This window comes from Lolium rigidum, chromosome 3 (genome assembly GCF_022539505.1).
Source record: "Lolium rigidum isolate FL_2022 chromosome 3, APGP_CSIRO_Lrig_0.1, whole genome shotgun sequence".
NCBI lineage: Eukaryota > Viridiplantae > Streptophyta > Magnoliopsida > Poales > Poaceae > Lolium > Lolium rigidum.
This window is the reverse complement of record NC_061510.1, coordinates 268729346-268746378: the sequence shown is the minus strand read 5'-3', so window position 1 is coordinate 268746378 and position 17033 is coordinate 268729346. Positions and strand designations below refer to the sequence as shown.

General features: G+C 46.9%; 2 protein-coding genes across 7 annotated transcripts; one reads left to right on the top strand and one right to left on the bottom strand.

Annotated features, from left to right (window-relative positions):
• The first annotated feature begins 2027 nt into the window (after window positions 1-2027).
• On the top strand, window positions 2028-8856 carry LOC124703413 (F-box/LRR-repeat protein 17-like). 6 transcript variants are annotated; one of them, XR_007003105.1, is made up of 12 exons: window positions 2028-2569; window positions 4588-4689; window positions 5176-5320; window positions 5403-5587; window positions 5720-5824; window positions 5943-6040; window positions 6153-6388; window positions 6470-6536; window positions 6617-6702; window positions 7125-7215; window positions 7777-7942; window positions 8343-8441. XR_007003105.1 is itself a non-coding variant. In XM_047235631.1 (11 exons), exons 1-10 carry the CDS (start codon window positions 2043-2045, stop codon window positions 8392-8394), a joined length of 1581 nt encoding a protein of 526 aa, XP_047091587.1. In that variant the 5' UTR covers window positions 2028-2042; the 3' UTR covers window positions 8395-8441; window positions 8519-8856. The 6 variants fall into 6 exon arrangements, 5 of the variants coding, with proteins under 5 accessions (XP_047091587.1, XP_047091583.1, XP_047091586.1 ...); XM_047235631.1 differs by lacking the exons at window positions 7125-7215; window positions 7777-7942 and adding an exon at window positions 8519-8856 and having other exon boundaries at window positions 8365-8441; XM_047235627.1 differs by lacking the exons at window positions 7125-7215; window positions 7777-7942 and adding an exon at window positions 8519-8856.
• An 893-nt stretch (window positions 8857-9749) lies between these two features.
• On the bottom strand, window positions 9750-12141 carry LOC124699460 (auxin-responsive protein IAA30-like). The gene is made up of 4 exons (XM_047231757.1): window positions 11674-12141; window positions 10277-10603; window positions 10101-10162; window positions 9750-10001 (listed from the first exon to the last, which is right to left on the bottom strand). The coding sequence occupies exons 1-4, from the start codon at window positions 12000-12002 to the stop codon at window positions 9964-9966; spliced, it is 756 nt and encodes a 251-aa protein (XP_047087713.1). The 5' UTR covers window positions 12003-12141; the 3' UTR covers window positions 9750-9963.
• Window positions 12142-17033: the final 4892 nt, after the last annotated feature.

The window sequence follows — 17033 nt, the reverse complement described above, 5'->3', positions numbered from 1 at the left end:
GTGCCTAGTCTGGTTAATCATAAGACTTTTCTCCTGCACCGTCTCCGTCAGATTTCCAGTCTTAATTTTAAAGGAGGACTAACCTAAGGATAAACCTTCTCTTATCGCAGGAAAATTCCTCGTCGCGCGCAAGCTGTCGATGGCGGAGGGCAGCAGCAGCACAAGATCACCTAGTTTCGTTTTTTGATTATCGAGTTGTTCTTAGTAATAGTTGGTCGTAGATTTATTGATCTAGATTTGTTGCAACACACAGTAAAAAAAAAGATTCGTTGAAATACTGTATCGCGGTTTTTTGTTGCTTCGAATTGCTCGTGCCCTACCAACCTTTTGCTTTGAGTGGAAAGCATGCGTGTTCAGCGATCTTTTGGTCAATGGAAAGTTCTTTGGTCATTGTCCACTGATAGATTTTGTACGCACGAAAAGTCGTCCAACATGCGAATCCTCGGCTTAGTTGCTCTCTACCTACCGATTCCCACGGATGCTGCGAGATGGCTCGCGAGAGTCGTAAAAACACTCCGTATCTACCTACATACGTTTAAGTATGTAGATTCACTTTCTAAAAAAGAAACCACGGCAACTAACAGGCAATGTCATGTGATTCAGACCATGTGTTACTAACGGACAAAAATACCATAATCTTTGCTATTAAAATACCCACCTACGGTTTTATTTGTAGGAAAACACGGTTCGTCACGGCAAGAGCCATGAATCACCAACCGGTGCTCCACCTCCCGCCGGATTGGTTTTCCACGTGTTATAAGATTATGTTTTGGCGTCGAGATGATGCGTGTGGTACTGCATCGAATAAAGACATCTCGATTTCAAGCCTATCTGGAAGCGGTGGAGCACCGGATTGGTTTTCCACGTGCTAGGATTAGGTTTTGGTGTCGAGATGATGCTGGTGGCACTGCATGGAATAAAGGTATCCGGACTTCAAGCCTATCTAGAACCGGTGGAGCGACGGATTAGTTTTGCACGTGTAAGTATTAGGTTTTGGTGCCGGGATGATGTTGTCGGTACTGCATCGAATAAAGATATCCAGACTTGAAGCCTATCTTTTGGATGGTCAACGGTGTTGAGGAACCTGTGGGCATCGTCGCCGGGCTTGTGCTCTGGTTTATGTGGTATTGTTTTGGTTGTCGAACTATTGGCCTTTGTGGGTCACGATTTCGTCTTGTGTGCAGGTTGGTTCAACCCGCGTGTGTATGTGGGCCGAGCCACCGACCCTCGGATGCGGGCCAAACCACCGGTCCCCGCATGCGTATGTGGGCCAAGCCGTCGGGTCCCACATGCGTATGTGGGCCAACCTGTCGGGCCTTGCCGGTGGTTCTAGCTTGATCATACCTAATTTAGCTTCATCATCATACACGACGGTGACTACTACTATGACACTTGATGAAATGTCTCTACAGACTCGTGTGGACGATTCAGTTACTGCTCTCCAAGCTTTTGTTTCTCCCCTTGGGTGATGTAACTTTGACCAAACGGGCTTTCAAAGCTTTGTTGGTGTATCTTTTACGAAAATTTCAAGGAAAGCTTGTTTATTTTGACCAACGATACAGTAATAAAAGTAAAATTATGGATTTATAATTACCGTCTTAACCTGCTGTGTTTATTTGGTTGGTCAAAGCTGCTACGATCTGCATCGGGTGGAAAAAGGAAAGTATAACTGAAACCTTACCGGTTTCCCATCCGAAAACGTAGGGAGCTAGAGGCGCGTGGCGCGATTTGCATCGGGTTAAATTTGGGAAACGAACATCCTAGCGCCATCGAGACCAGGACGAAACAGTTGAAGGCCTCCAACCGTGAGGTGCACGTCGACGTGGTCATTCACTCCACTGGTGGCTGGACGGGGTAAACTCATCTCCGCCACGGACAAACCTCATCTGGTCCGAGGTCTCCTCTTCTTGTGCCGTCCCCAAAAAATGGCGCCAACCCCTCCCCAATCCCAATCCCAATCTCGTCCTCAATCCCACTATTTCCCCACCCGCCCCCTGCCCTAGCCGCGCCGGGGCTCCGTCTCCCAAACCCTAGCACCCGCCATGTCCTCCTCCTCCCCGCTGCCCACCAAGCCGCCCCCGCCGCCGCGCCCCAAGACGCGGGGCAGCTACAACTGCGGCAGATGCGGCCAGCCCAAGAAAGGCCACGTCTGCAACCTCCCCTCCCCCGCCCCCCCCCCCGCCTCCCCCTCCCCCTCCACCTCCTCCGGCCCCCCCGCCCTCCGCCGCGCCCTCTCCTTCGACGACACCACCCCCACCTCCCCGGAGAAGAAGCCCCGACCGGATGACAACGATGCCGACGACGACCCGATGGACGAGGACGACGACGACGACGCCATGGACCTCGGCGGCCGGGCCGTGCCCACCGAGGTCGTCGTCGAGGTGCTGCGGCGGCTCGGCCCCCGGGGCGTCCTCGAGGCCGCCGCCGTCAGCCGCGCCTGGCGGGACTGCGCCGCCCGCGTCTGGCGCGCCGCCGAGGAGCTCCGCCTCCGCCCCGCAGGCGGCGGCCTCGTCGCCGCGCTGCTCCCCCGCTGCACGGCCCTCTCGCGCCTCCTGCTCCACATGCAAAGGTGAGGGGCGAATCTGGACGAATCTTGCCCGGGAAGATGAAATTTTGACGCGATCTGCGAGCCCCAAGGGGGGATCGGTGTTGGATCTCTCGTCCGCGGCTGCTCCGCCCATGACCTATTGCTATACGCTATTTAATTATTGTTAAAGGCTAGTAAAACACAAATTGCTACCCTAAAAAACAAATTGACTATAGTAATATCAAGAACGTGACTTTCTGAATGACTAACTAGTTCAAGGAGCGCTGGGTCTGATGCCAGCTGCAGGATGTTTATTCCTGGATATCCCTAATCCAAGGGATATTTGTGTTTAGGCATAGCAACTTATTAATCAAAGTTAAGGGTATCATAGAAAATGCAGATTTTTGTTTGTGTCCTTTTTAGCTTTGTTTGTGAAAGATACAATTTCTTTTATTTGTGGACAAAATATCTTTGTCTTCTAGAGACTGAATTTGAGCTGTGCTTGCATAGTTGGTTCGTATCATGCAGGTGTAGGAAACTCTGTAAGGGATGGGTTGCTCATACCAGTCGTTCGATAATGGTCATTGCTGAATTTCTCTGCATACAAGGAATATATCCATCTATTCGCATTGCCAAACAAAAAAAAAGTGTCTTTTCCAACTCTTCTTTCTTTGCTGTGATTGATCAAACTTATGTTTGATGAGTTTGCTTTTCCCTGTATATTCCTAATCCAAGGAATATTTGTGTTTGGGCATATAGGAACTTAATCACAGTTAAGGGTAAGATAGAATGCAGATTATTGTTTGTGTCCTTTTTAGCTTTGCTTGTGAAAGATCATGCTTTTATTTGTCAAGAAAAATATCTTGTCTTTTAGAGACTGAATTTGAGCTGTGCTTAGGAAGTTGGTTCATATCGTGCAGTGTAGGAAACTTTGTAAGGGATGGGTTGCTCATACCCAAATAAACAAATCTACAAAGTCAAGATGTTTACGAGGAAGTAAGACAAAAAAGCAGGCAACCAGGGGGGCGGATCACTAGTAGTAAGTGAATGGACGGCTCCTCGACAGGCGGTAGTGGAATCACCCAACCTTAGAGTGCCATTGACTTGCTATTGCTTCTGATAACGACCGGGCGTTATCTGGCCGGGTCTTAAATAAAAGAAAGACCTAAACCGCTAATCCTTGGGGTGGTGGCAAAGAAGCAGCGAAATCCATCAAAAAGTGTTATTTCCTCCAGCTCCCGACTCCGCTTCTCCCTCCGATGCCGGTAGATTAATTCATTGACAAAACCCATTGATTCCATTGGTGATAAAATCGCTGATGCGAACTCGGTAGTGCTACTGAAACCACTTTGTGCATCTAAGAATTTCTCTTGCTGGCTGAGTGCCTGGCAAGAAAACAGGAAGCTAAAGCTGGTTCGATAATGGTTCTTGCTGAATTTGTCTCTGCATGGAAGGAATATCCATCTATTTACAGTGCCAAACAAAAAGTGCCCTTTTCCAACTCTTCTTCGTTATGATTGATCAAACTTATGTTTCATGAGTTTGCTTATTCTGACTCATCTTGTCATTGCGAGGCCCATATGATTCTATATGCATGATCAGATGATCCAAGGTCGTCGACAATCGATGATTATCCATAACATTCTAAGATTATGTATATCACCATTTGACTGCGTGCAGTTGGTGCACAACATGAAAAAATGAGAACGACCTTGCCGACGACAAGACAAGATTGCATGTCTTCAGTGTCTCCTAAAGGATACCCATCCAATTGTTTGCTTCTGTTGTGAATTATTAGGTGCACTTAAAGTTGATTAAAAAGAGAAGTAAACACATTGTGCACTTAAAGGTGATTTGGAATAAGTTTCTCTGTCTTGCTTGTTTTTGGTGAAGCTTATTTATAGTGAAATTATCATATGCGCTTAAGTTGATGCGGGAGTGGATAGTTTTGATCTGTCTGTGGTGATAATTAATGTAGCTCCAGTCCTCCTTTGTTTGTTTCCTATGCCATGAAAAAATGTTCCACTGACCAAATGTATCTTTGTTCATTTATGATTCAGTGATGTTGATGCCACTATGCTGTCATGTCTTGCATTTTCCTGCTCAAGTTTAGAAACTCTGGAGATCACCATGGCTGACAAGGCAGTCAACAGTATGACTGGGTATGTTGTAAATCTCCAGCGTCACTTAAACATTCACAACAATGTTTGAAACTTATATAGTCATTTTGAAATTTAGTGATTTAGTTTACACTATTTTATATCAAATATGTTTGCATTGTTACAATTTGAATAATTAGTTTTAAAGGGGTCTTACCTTTTTTTGCAAGTGGTGCGTCTCACCTATCAATTGCCTTGTAAGATTAGATACAGTCAAGCCAAGATTTTAGTTTTATCTTATATATGATGATCTGTAATTTGGAATTTACATATGAAATGCAATGTAGCTAATATTTTTGTCTCTGCTTATTATAGTCACACCATGTTATGTTATGCTTGCAATAAACCATTTATCTCCCACTTCCTTGCCATGCAAGTCGTGTTGAATATTGTTGATTTTGAAATAGAAATGTCATGCAATTTTGTAGAATATTTGCACAATCTCCATGTTCAGCTCCCATATTAAATGAAGTTGTTCTATTCTAACAGAGAGGAGCTAAGTCGACTTGTTTCAGAGAAGCACTCTCTCTCATCTCTAAAAATTGGTGGTTGCTCTAATCTTGGTTTTATCAATCTAAGCTCTTCAAGCCTTGAGGTTCTTTGGCTATCAGACCTTTGCTCCCTTTCAACATCGGTAATGCTGTGTCCAAGTACTATCTACAGTAATAACAATTATATTTTGTGCATGAATTCATTGGACCGTGAATTTGTTTTAGGTCATAAACTGCCCTAATATGAGTGAGCTTTCGCTGTGTTTCACGCAACAAAGTAATGATTGTACCGATCTGGTTTCATTGGTGGATGGCTTGGGACATTCATGCCCCAACTTAAGAAATTTGCACATATCATCAGTTCAACTATCTAATGAAGCTGTGTCTGCTCTGGAGAACGCCAACCTCAGGTATACTTCTACCCCACCATGCTCCCAGCATAATCTTACGGGATCTTATATTATTCTAGTTGTCTTCTCATTAGAAATCTAATTTTATTAAATTGTGTCCTCTAAATCCCAATCTCACTATTTCTTCATCAGGGGCTTGTGCATGCTATCATTGATTCTAGGTTCAAAAGTATCAGATGCAGCTGTTGCATCTATTGTTCGATCATGCGCAAGCTTGGATATGCTTGATTTAAGTGGGTAAGCTCCAATATATCTCTTTGGGTATAAAACTAAATTATGGAGTTACATGATGTGTTTCAAATGGGGAGCTACGTCAAATTAGCTTATGCTGATACTTGTTCTGATTGTACTGCAGATCTAGCATCAGTGATAATGGTGTTGGGATGATCTGCAAGGCGTACCCTCACACGTTATCGAGGCTGCTCCTTGCTCTTTGCCCAAATATTACTACAAGTAAGCCTCATATTTCTTCCCATGGTTTATTATTTCTGGTACAGTAAAAATCAATTTGCCAGTCAACCATTGTGTGCTCCAGTTTTAAGAATCCACCTATGTGATTTTGTAGGTGGAATCCAGGCCGCAACAGCACAATTGCCACTTCTTCAGCTCATGGACTGTGGAATGAGCTTACGTTCTAACCTGCAGAACGAAAAACAGGGGGCATATTTTGGTGAAATTAATGGAAGGATTAGATTGTGCCCAAAATTACCCACCTTAAAAAAGCAACCTATGCGCCAAAAGCTTATTATAAAGCATGAGAATTTGAAGAAGCTTAGTCTGTGGGGCTGTTCAGCAATAGATGTAAGCCTTCAAATTTTGCTAGCAGGAATTCATTCAAATCCTTGTATGTAATAATACCATCACTAATTTTACCTATGGCAGGCTTTGTATGTGAAATGTCCAGAGTTGAATGATCTGAATCTCAACTCCTGTACAAACCTACACCCAGGTATTATGGCGTTCTCTTGTCACCAGGTTATCTTGTTGGTAACTGTTATAATTGTCAATAATTTTGAATGCTTTCCACAGAGCGGTTGCTACTACAATGCCCAAATTTGAAGAATGTGCATGTGTTTGGATGTCAAGATATGTTGATTGGTGCAATCAGAAACCAGGTGTTACTTTGTTAACCCATTTGTCACTCCCAAGTAAATTTTCGTTTCAGTTCGAACTTCTCACCTTAGCCAGTAATTTTGAGGTGATTAGACGGGCATGTTTAAAATTCTAAGCAGCAAAATCGTTTGCTAGCAGCAAGCAGAAAGCGGAAGATAATTTCTTTTACCATCTAGTGTTGGATATGTTATCACAGAATTAGTTGCATATTGTTTAAGATTCTTGCTCACCATTGTTTTTGACTCAACTGATAGATGTAAAACATGAGCATAATTAGAGTTAATCGAAGTACCAAACATACCGAAACTGATCTAAAAAAGTTATTTGAACTAAAACTCAGTAAGAAAGTAGTGTCGTGTTTCCAATTTGGTGGGAAAAATAATTTAATTTGGCTTTTGGTTTTTGGTTTGGTTTTTCCCTTCAGAAACTGATAAACAGAAAGAATCTAATGAAGCAATGTGTATCAAATGGAGTCTAGCAAGGAGTAAGCCATGAAGCTGAAGGTGCATCAGGCTGTAAGCTTCTTTAGCTTAGGAATCATATTATTAGACATGGTGCATATACATTATAACGGTCTGCCCTGTGTAGCATGTAACCATGTTGTAGCCTAAGGGTTTCTAACAGACACTATCTCTTAACGGACTGCAAGCAGTCTTTGTGCCCTGCCTAAAAAAATACCATATTATAGTAGCATCCTAAGTGCGGATTCTGCTGGTGTGTTTAAAAATAATCAAAATCCGCCACTTTAATGTTGTATAAAAATCAGGAAATAATAGTACACGAACATTGCAAGACAAATTACGAACATGAATTTTTTGACAGAAAAACTGGCCATTTGTGTGGTATGCATATTGAAAAAACAAGCTAGAAGGGTATAGTATTGTAAATCTACACAATATGTGGCATAATCACAAAAACAATCAGAATTTGTCTCCAAAATTTGCAGGTTCACATATCATCCAAAACATACTCCCGTGATTCTTTTTGAAAATTTCCAAACTTAGAAGTGAGGCTTTGGCCCAGGTTCATATGGACCTGCGATCATTTGATGATGTTCCATATTCCTTTTAAAACAGATATAGTGGACTTAGGTGACATCTTGGGCCCTTCAACTTTGTATGTCTACCAGGCCCAAACAGCATATGTGGAGGCTACTAGTAAAGCACAACCTGTACACCCGCAGCCCAGCTACACTCATTAGTCTCCTGATGTTTTGAGCTTTTGCTCCTATCAGGTATTCAGGTTGGCACAACGGCACCCTTGGGATTTCAGAGTAGAGCAAAACTTTTAGTGGTAAACTCGCTGGTAGGTGGTAGCCAACAATTTTGTGATAGCACAATGTTTACTGGCAGTTGGCAATTGGTCATGTAAACAAACATGAACTATAAATACAATTTGGTTTGAAAGCTCAAAACTGAAACAAGCAAACAAACTAATTTGAGTTGCAATAATTTCAAGCACACTTCCTTAACAACCGGAGCTGGACTTGTATTTATTGCACCCACCAAATTAACTGATACGGTTTAAGAAACTTGGCCAAGTTACCATTACAAAATTGCATCTAAGCTGTCACTTAGTCGAAATTGGAAGAGCATTACCCCTGCCTTTTCGTTTTCCAATGCATTGCCACAAATTTTGCCAGGTTCTGAATGAGTTCGCTGCAGCTGAACCACATCTTCCTTGCAAGCGGCTAGCAGATGGTTCAAAGCGGGTTCAACTCTCAGAGTTCCCAGAAAAACAGGCAAGCATCATTTCACGATCTTTTGTATCAACTAAGCATCATATCAGGGCATCTGCTCACTCTTTTGTTTGTTTCAGTCACCGGAGGACAAAAGAGTGATTGGATTAAGGCGGGCAGGGTGCACCATTCATCTTGATTCTTGATTAATAATGACATAACCATAGCTAGAACTGAGCATTGTGCAATTCTGATTTGTGAATTTATGCACTGGTGAATATTATTTATTTGCCTGTGTACCTCCAAACCCATAAATATATGTATTTTGCGTGTTGTATAAGCTGCTACCTGGATTGGAAATTGTATCAATTGGTTTTGGGTTTCCACCAGTGTACTCTGCCTGTCCTAGTATGTAGCCATATTCTATTTGTTCATGTGACAATAAAGGTCTGAATCATGTGGGCTGTTCTACTCGGCATCTTCATCTGTGCTGCTTAGGTCAGACATGTAAATCAAGTTTTCCTGTTATTGAGCCCAGATGCTTGCTGGAATGCTTTTCAGTCGAGGGGAAGAAAACCTAGAAGGTTTTAGCCCTTTAATATCCACAATCTTACTGTCATGCTACTTGTTGAATTGCTAGAAGAGAATAATGCAAGATTCTTCTGTTTGGTCTAGTTGGAGTATTTGATAATCACTAGATTATTTAAATCTTGGCATCATTATAAGGGGACACAAGATCGACAAATAAAATATGTCAACGTAGCATAGCTTTAACTTGCAAATACCTTTTGGATACAATAATAATATTCACCTACAGCATGGAAGAAGTTGCCCGAAGCTACTGCAAATAATGACAATTCATTTTCGGCCAACCTAGCACCAAGTCAATTGCTGAGGAACAATATATTGCACCTTGACATAGAACACAGCTATGCAAAACAACGTATGATGCCTCGTAGCCACAGAAACTTGTACAAGAGCATGATCCTCTATCTCTGCGCACATGGCATGTCTCCTCCTTTAGCTGGCTTAGGGATATAAAACATGCTATGTATATGTGCGTTTTTGAGTATGCTATCACACCAGCGCATGAAACATTGGCATTGTTTCCTGTGTGCACATCACTGCATCTGGACACAGCTTAGCAGCTTCATACTAGTTAAACAAGGCCGATATGGGATTATTTGTCCAACGGCATCATGATGATTGAGCACTGCTGTTGGACAAACTGCAAGATCCCTGCAGTGGAACGGGCAGCACTATCTGACCTTTTTGTTTTGATAATGGGAAAGGACATCTGCTTCCTTTCCTGTGTGCTAAAGGAAGATGGCAGGCGAAAAGAAAAAGGCGTATATGTATGCAACAGTGACATGTCGATGACATCTTTCTTACGTACTACCACCGAACGGAGGTAATACTATACTCCGTATACATACAAAAGGATAGAACATACGCAGGTAATAATACATCAAAGCGCTGATCCAGGCGATAGGAACTTAAACCGGATCATAGACAGTAGACAGTATAACATATTATGGCACAGACTACAGACATGAGCAAATCTTGAATAAACATCCTTCATCGATCAACTTCTGCTCCTGCGTTTCTCCATCGCCCTTGGCGCTGAAATATCAAGATGAAAGAAACAGCATTGCATCAGCAAGTTAGCACCGGTTGCGAAGCATGTAAGATCTCAAATAAAAACGTTGTCGAGGTGCTCACCAAGTCCGATGGCTTCTGATCCTTTCATTATCCGGAGACGCTTGCAGGACGCGGCGAACATCCTGAAATAACTCAACAGGAGAGCAGATGAAGAAGAAGGGTTTAGCAACAGCACCAACAATGTCGTCGGTCTCGATGGAGCCTAATTCACTGACGACATTGATGCAATGACTTACTCCCATGGCACGTCGCCGACGAGCATCCAGTCGCCGTCCTTGTCCTCGTAGGTGGGCACGTAGTCGGAGCCGCTGAGCAGGTCCACCAGCTTGCTCTCGTCGTTCATTATGCCCTGGGAGCCGCCGGCCATGGTGGAGGAGCTGAACATCTTCTCCAGGGCCTTGGACAGCTCCTGGTAGCTCTTGCACGCCCCGATGTCCACCTTGCGCAGGTATGGCGCGCCGTCCATGCTCACCTTCACCAGCGCCGCCGCCGACTTGTCGGCCTGCACGGCCAGGATGTTCTTCCGGAACGACCGGACTGGCGGCCAGCCCACCGCCTGCGCCCTGGACACACCAAACGAAAATGAATTACTAACTGTGTTCAGATGAAAAACAATACTATCGCATATTATTGAGAAGTTAATCTGGTGCCGTATTCTTGTCCCTGTATGCATGCTAATCTGTATCTAAAATAAATAATTAGATTTCCTAGTTCTCAGCTAGCTCAGAAGTAAGTTAGTGCTAAGTTAACTCCTGCACCATCCAATTGGGTCGTGATTCACGTATCTATAGAAAAGAGACCAACCTAAACAGTAGCAACTGTTAGCATTTTTTTATAGAAGAAAACTCCATGAACCCAATATTGCCCTTAAGACTGGAACCCAGGTGGCTGCGTGCACTCCCCCACACCTAACCAACAGTTGTAAGTTGTATCACAAGTGAGTTTTTAGTTGCAAATGAGATTGTAACTGAAAAAATGCTCTCAACCGTTAGATTTGCTTTGTAATTTTTGCTAGTTATAAGTTTTAACATGAGTTGTAACTAAGAATTGATGAATTCATCTCACTCTTGGTAGTCTGGTGGTGACGATGATGGCTAAGTGGACGTGCAGAGACATTTTGCAGGTGAAAAGAGCACCCTTTCTATCGTGTCGGCAAGGCACTAGCTAGCTGCGGTTCTCCCCAGTGCATTGCCCCCACATGTTCTTGTACTCTCTTCGTCGTTGCATTGATCACTGCACCAGCGTATCCAGTTTGGATCCAAATTGCAGATCCAAAAGTACTACTCCTGCGTTCTAGCACCAGAATTTGTGCGCTTTGCGCTCAAGCCTGTTTGAATCACGGAAAGATTTTTTGCAGATACTGAAATTCCTCCTTTCTGAAGAAGAAACCTATAACTATGAGGCCCGTGCAATGAACAGCTAAAATGAACCATGCTGATTCTTGCAACCTATGTTAGTGGTTTCTTAGCTTAAGCCTTAGGTTGATGAAATCATATTCGTCCCAACAAACTTGTAAATGTAACGTGTCATCTCCTTTGAGAAGACGAAAGGATCTTAAATTTTAAGACTGCTATGTGAGTATGCAGATTAAGTGAATTTATTCACATTCAGATTAACGAGGATGAACACGTACTTGGGTGCGCGCGGCTTCTCTGGGTCCGAGCTGATGATCACACTGCTCTGGCTCGGTGACCGCCTCATATGCCCATCACCGGCGACGGCGGCGGTAGCAGTAGCCGGAGAAGGCTGTTGCTCGGCTGCCGCAACACCGTCGGCCACTTGCTCGTCACCTGCCATCGGCGCGGCCGCTGACGCCGGCTCGAGCTTCAGCTTGAGGTCGATGGTCTCCGCGAAGCCCCTCTTTCCGGAGCTTCTCACAGTGGCGGCTGCCTCCTCGGCGTCCTTGCCGCCGCCGGGAAGTCCGAGCCGGAGCTCGGTCTCCTCGAACCCGAGGCCCGCCATTGATCACCTGCTCCAATGCAGCAACAGCTAGCTCTTGGGTTCTTGGCTCCTTGCTATTTTGCTTTCGTTTCGTGTGTCTGCTTCTCCTCGTGCTGCTGTTTGTCTTGTGAACACAAATAGATAAAGAGGGGGCGAAGGAATGATAATGGCGGGTGGATTGTTAAAGAAGAGTTTGGTTCTCTCTTGCTGGAAGTGGCGTATATAATGGAGATCCCTGTATAAGCACTAGCCTTCCTAGTATGGACAGGATAAATGAATGCAGTATGGCTACCTTTTTTGCCCATGTCACTGCAAAATAAGTTCCGGCAAGAGGATGGTAGTGCTAGGTATTCAGAGTATCTTCGTGTGAGGATGGTAGTGCTAGGTATCGCAGTAGCATCATAATATCTTGGTGCTTATAATGAACCGTTTCAACATATATCTTTGATATTACATGTTCCTTTGTTAGTTAGTAATTTATATCTATATTATTTGCGAAAATGGTTGCATGCATCAATCCATGCAGATGCAAGATTTTTTTTTTTTTTTGGAACAATAGTATCTACCATACAAGTTTTTTTATATATAAAAATCATCTTAGCCATCTAATCTGATCTGCTTAACAACCTCATCAATTAAGTTGAATCACAAATAATTATGTCTTTTTTGCATATGGAGTTTCTAACAAGACCATGATAGTCACCTTTGCAATCAATATTCGTTAGTCCTTGCACAACCTATGCTAAAGGAAGATGTTGAGTTTGATGAGTTGCCCATTATGATGATTACTCCCTCCATCCACAAATAAGTGGACGCGCGCGGTTTTCAAGAGATCTTAAATTTTTTGTAAAAAAATCCCTCATTTCTTCAATCAATCTGTTCATTAATCAAGAAGATGCTTTGATTTAGATGCTAGTAAATGTTGTGCATGCTAGTAACCAATAAAACAACATTAAGAAACAAAAAATGATTAATGGGGGCTGGGATCAAGGCGTGCACTAGGGGCCTAAACGTAAAAAATATACTCCCTCTGTCTCAGTTTACTAGTCTTTTCCGTATCCCTAGGTCACCAATTTAACCTATATAATTTGAATTATATAATGCAAAAATTATATCATTGGAAACTTTCTAATGATATTTTTTTTATAACATATAACTAATGCTAATTTGATCAAATTTGCGACCTAAGGGTACACGCACACCTAATAAACTGTGAGAGAGGGAGTACCAAAAAGTCTAGATGTACACTTATTTGTTGATTTCCTTAGAAGGCTAGATGTCCACTTATTTATGGACGGAGGGAGTATGTAGCATATGTGTTGTCCTCTTAAATATACTAGAAGTACATGATACACGAGGATGTAGCGGGAATTTTCTTAGGAACTTATTTCGTAAATGAAAGGGTATAAAACACATGAAATAGGACGTTGCGTAACATGGAAATTCAATGTTCAGTTTGCTAAATTAAATTATTCCGGCTAGTTTTGAAGTATAGTTAGGGCCGGACGGCGCGCTGGCACCCCACGTCACGTTGGATTTTAGGGGCGGGACTAGCATGGCAACGACATCACTGGCGGACCCCTCTTTAATGTGACGCCTCAAATGCTCGGCGATGGGTCACCGTCTTTAATGAACCCGCCGATTCCCCACGCAGAGACTCCTCGAATACCGCCGCCGTAAATGCATACACTGGCCCTATCCTTCTACTTAGTGCCCTCTCCGCCCAACTCCGTCAAACTCGCCACCCCACTACCGCCGGAGTCCCATCCACACTCACAACAATACCGCGCCGGCTCTGGCGCCGGAGTCAGAGCCGCCGCAGCCCGAGCTCGTGGCCCCGCTGCAGTCTGACGAGGAGCCCGAGCTGCCAAACTTTAACTTCAACAACTTCTACTACCTCCGTCCCGGTTTATAGGTCTTGCGTGTATCTCTAGATCATTAATTTAACCAATATGATATAATATGTATACTAAAAAATATATATCATTAGAAAGTTTAGATGTTGTACTTTCTAATTGTATAATTTTTATATTGTAAAACTTATATTATATTGGTCGGTCAAATTTACTATATTGAGATACGCGTAGATCCTGTAAACCGGGACCGAGGAAGTAGGATGATCCCGAGTTCAACGAGTTAAACAAGACGCTCGTCACGGACACGGATGCCGAGGTGGAGATGCCCAAATAGCTTAATCATGCTACTTCCATGTTGAACGCTCGGATTGTGGAGCACGTGACCGGTGGTGGAGCTGGTTCACTCGATTTGGTGCATGCACGGGAGCTGAACTCAACTGACTGTTGTAGGTGTCCCTTGATGTGAATGTGATGTACGGAGTGTCTGACGCCGCCATACACCACACGTACGTAAGTAGAAAAACTGGCCGATGTTGCACGCATACATGTGCCGCTGTTTTGGCTGGAATAATAAAGCCGTAGTAGTACAAAGTAGCAAAACTGTACGGATGAAATCGGCTACGACCTACGAGCTCGTGACTTTTTGGTGTAAGGGCATCTCCAGCGGCGCGACACATTTTAGCGTCCGCGAGCGTCCGTTTGCGTCGGTCCTTTTGGTCGAAAACGATCGCGCGTCCGTTTACGTCGGGGGTGGCTCCAGAGGCACGACGCATTTTTTTTAGGACGAATCATTTTTTTGAACTGAAACATAACTTACATACTTGAAAACATAAAAAAAAACCTAAAACGCCTACTGCTGCGCATCGTGGCCGTGCTGCTCCTCGTCGCTGTCGAGCAAGATGATCTCCGGTATGTCCCACGGCCAGTAGCCATCCGGGGAGCGTACGCCGGGCGCGATCGCGGTGCTCGAGGTTGAGGAGGCCGGGGCCGAGCGGCGGTGGAGGCGCCCGTGAGCTGCGGCCGTGGCGGCGGATGAGAGCCCGGCCTATAAGGCCGTGGCGGCGGTGGGGAGGCGCCGAGCCATAAGGCCGTGGCGGCGGTGGGGGAGGCGCCCAAGGCCGTGGCGGCGGTGGAGGAGGCGCCGCCGAGTCCGGGAGCGCTCGTCGAAGGGCTTCATCCGCGGACGAGCCCGGCGGCATGACGGCGGTGGCGTAGCGGGGCAACGGCGGCCGCACGAGCGCGTCGTACTCGGAGACGAGGAGGCCGAGCTTGGCCATCTCGTCGTCCGTCATGTTGTCGGGGAACTCGAAGTTCCGGCCCTCCGCCATGGCCCGCCGCCATTCGTGGAAGACGAGGCCGACGTAGTCCTCGCTGTCGTCCTTCACCTCCTCGCTATGGTACGCGAGCGCCTCGATGTAGTCGTCGTCGTCGTCGTCGTACACGGCGTAGGCTTCGTCGTCGTCATCCTCGTCCTCGCGGTCGTTGTCCTGCGGCTGCTCACGTCGCGCCGGCGCCTGCTGACGACGAGCTGGCGGTGCAGGGCCGAAGGGATAATCCCTGTCGCCCATGAAGCCAGCCCTTCGTCTGCTGTCCGTCACCGTGGACAGGTACGTACGCCAACTCTCCGAGTCGATGGGGTACGCCGGATCGGCGCGGAGGTCCGCCGGCAGATATCGCCTCTCGCGTCGGATCTCCTTGGTCCGCTCGGGCTCGCGCGTAGGTACCGGAGGGATGGGCACCCGGCGGCGCCGAGCCGCCGGCCGCCAGGCAGCCGCACGCCGGACCAGGGCGTCGCACGGCACCCATTTGCCGTGCATGAGCCTCCCCACAGTAACGGGGAGCGCCACCTTCTTGCTGCCGCTGCCGGAGGCCTCGAAGTCGTTCTTCTTCCCCATGGCGCATCGGCGGTTGTGGTGCGAGTGGAGCTGTGGACGAAGGAGCAACGCGGCCGCTGGACTTTTAAGGGCGGCCGCGCACGGGATACGATGCCATTGAAGGCGCCGCGAAGCTCGGCCGCCGCCCGCCGGTGCACGCGCGGAACGGAAGCCGCGGCATTCATGGCGAAGGCTGCGGCGCGGACGCGGAAGCGCTGACCGCGGAAGCGATGGCCGCGGAAGCGATGCCCTCCATGCGGGCTCGCCGCCGCGGGCGGCCGGTGGAGACCGCAGCGGACACTTTGCGCGTCCGCGCAGCGTCCGCCGAGACGGAAACCTGGCGTATATTTGGGCCAGATTTGCGTCTCCGCGGACGGCCCGGTCACTTTACGTCGTGCCGCTGGAGAGGGTGCCAGACGTATTTACGACCAAAGCGGCGCGCCGCTGGAGATGCCCTAAAAAACTAAGCAGGCAGAGCAAAGCTAGCGAGCTGGTGAGATGCGTACCGTGCCCGACAATGTCGCGTACGGCCCCGCGGCCAAACGACGCACGCGCGCACGGTCGAGTGATTCCGCAATATCTAGCGCGCAGTCCAAACGGCGCAGTTGGTTCACGTGTGTGCGTCCCTCCATTAGGGCATCTCCGGCGCCGCGACGCATTTTAGCGTCCGTGCATCCGTTTGTGTCGGTTGAAATGGTCGAAATCACCGCCCGTTCGTTTGCGTCGGGTGGCTCCAGCGGCACGACGCATTTTTGAGAATCATTTTTCTAAACATGAAACATAATTTACATAGTAAAACATGAAAAATAACCCTAACGCCTGCTGCTGCTCCTCGTCGCTGTCGAGCACGATGAGCTCCGGTATCGCCTATGGCCAGTTGCCATTCGGGGGAGCATACATCGGCGCCGGCGGTGCTGGAGGTGGAGGCGCCCAGGGCTGCGGTTGCGGCGGCGGTGGAGGCGCCCAGAGCTGCGGCTGTGGCGGCGGTGGAGGCGCCCAGGGATAAGGCTGCGCCGGCGGTGGAGGAGGCGCCCAGGGCTGCGGCGGTGGAGGAGGAGCCCAGGGGTTGTACGGCGGCGGTTGTGGCGCCGCCGAGTCTGTAGTGCCTGTCGAAGGGCTTCATCCTCCGACAGGCCCGGCGGCATGACGCCGGTGGCGTAGCGGGGCAGCGGCGGCTGCACAGGCGCGTCGTTCTCGGAGACGAGGACGCCGAGCTTCGCCATCTCAGCGTCCGTCATGTTCTCCGGGAACTCGAAATTGCGGCCCTCCGCCACGGCCTGCTGCCATTCGTGGAAGACGGCCGCGACGTAGTCGTCACTCTC

Coding starts and splice junctions, on each gene's coding strand:
- LOC124703413 (XM_047235627.1), top strand. CDS start 2,043: ATGTCCTCCTCCTCCCCGCTGCCCACCAAGCCGCCCCCGCCGCCGCGC. Junction 4,690..5,175: donor GCAGTCAACAGTATGACTGG/GTATGTTGTAAA, acceptor CTATTCTAACAG/AGAGGAGCTAAGTCGACTTG. Junction 6,537..6,616: donor CTGTACAAACCTACACCCAG/GTATTATGGCGT, acceptor TGCTTTCCACAG/AGCGGTTGCTACTACAATGC.
- LOC124699460 (XM_047231757.1), bottom strand. CDS start 12,002: ATGGCGGGCCTCGGGTTCGAGGAGACCGAGCTCCGGCTCGGACTTCCC. Junction 10,163..10,276: donor GTCGGCGACGTGCCATGGGA/GTAAGTCATTGC, acceptor GAGTTATTTCAG/GATGTTCGCCGCGTCCTGCA. Junction 10,002..10,100: donor ATCAGAAGCCATCGGACTTG/GTGAGCACCTCG, acceptor TTGATATTTCAG/CGCCAAGGGCGATGGAGAAA.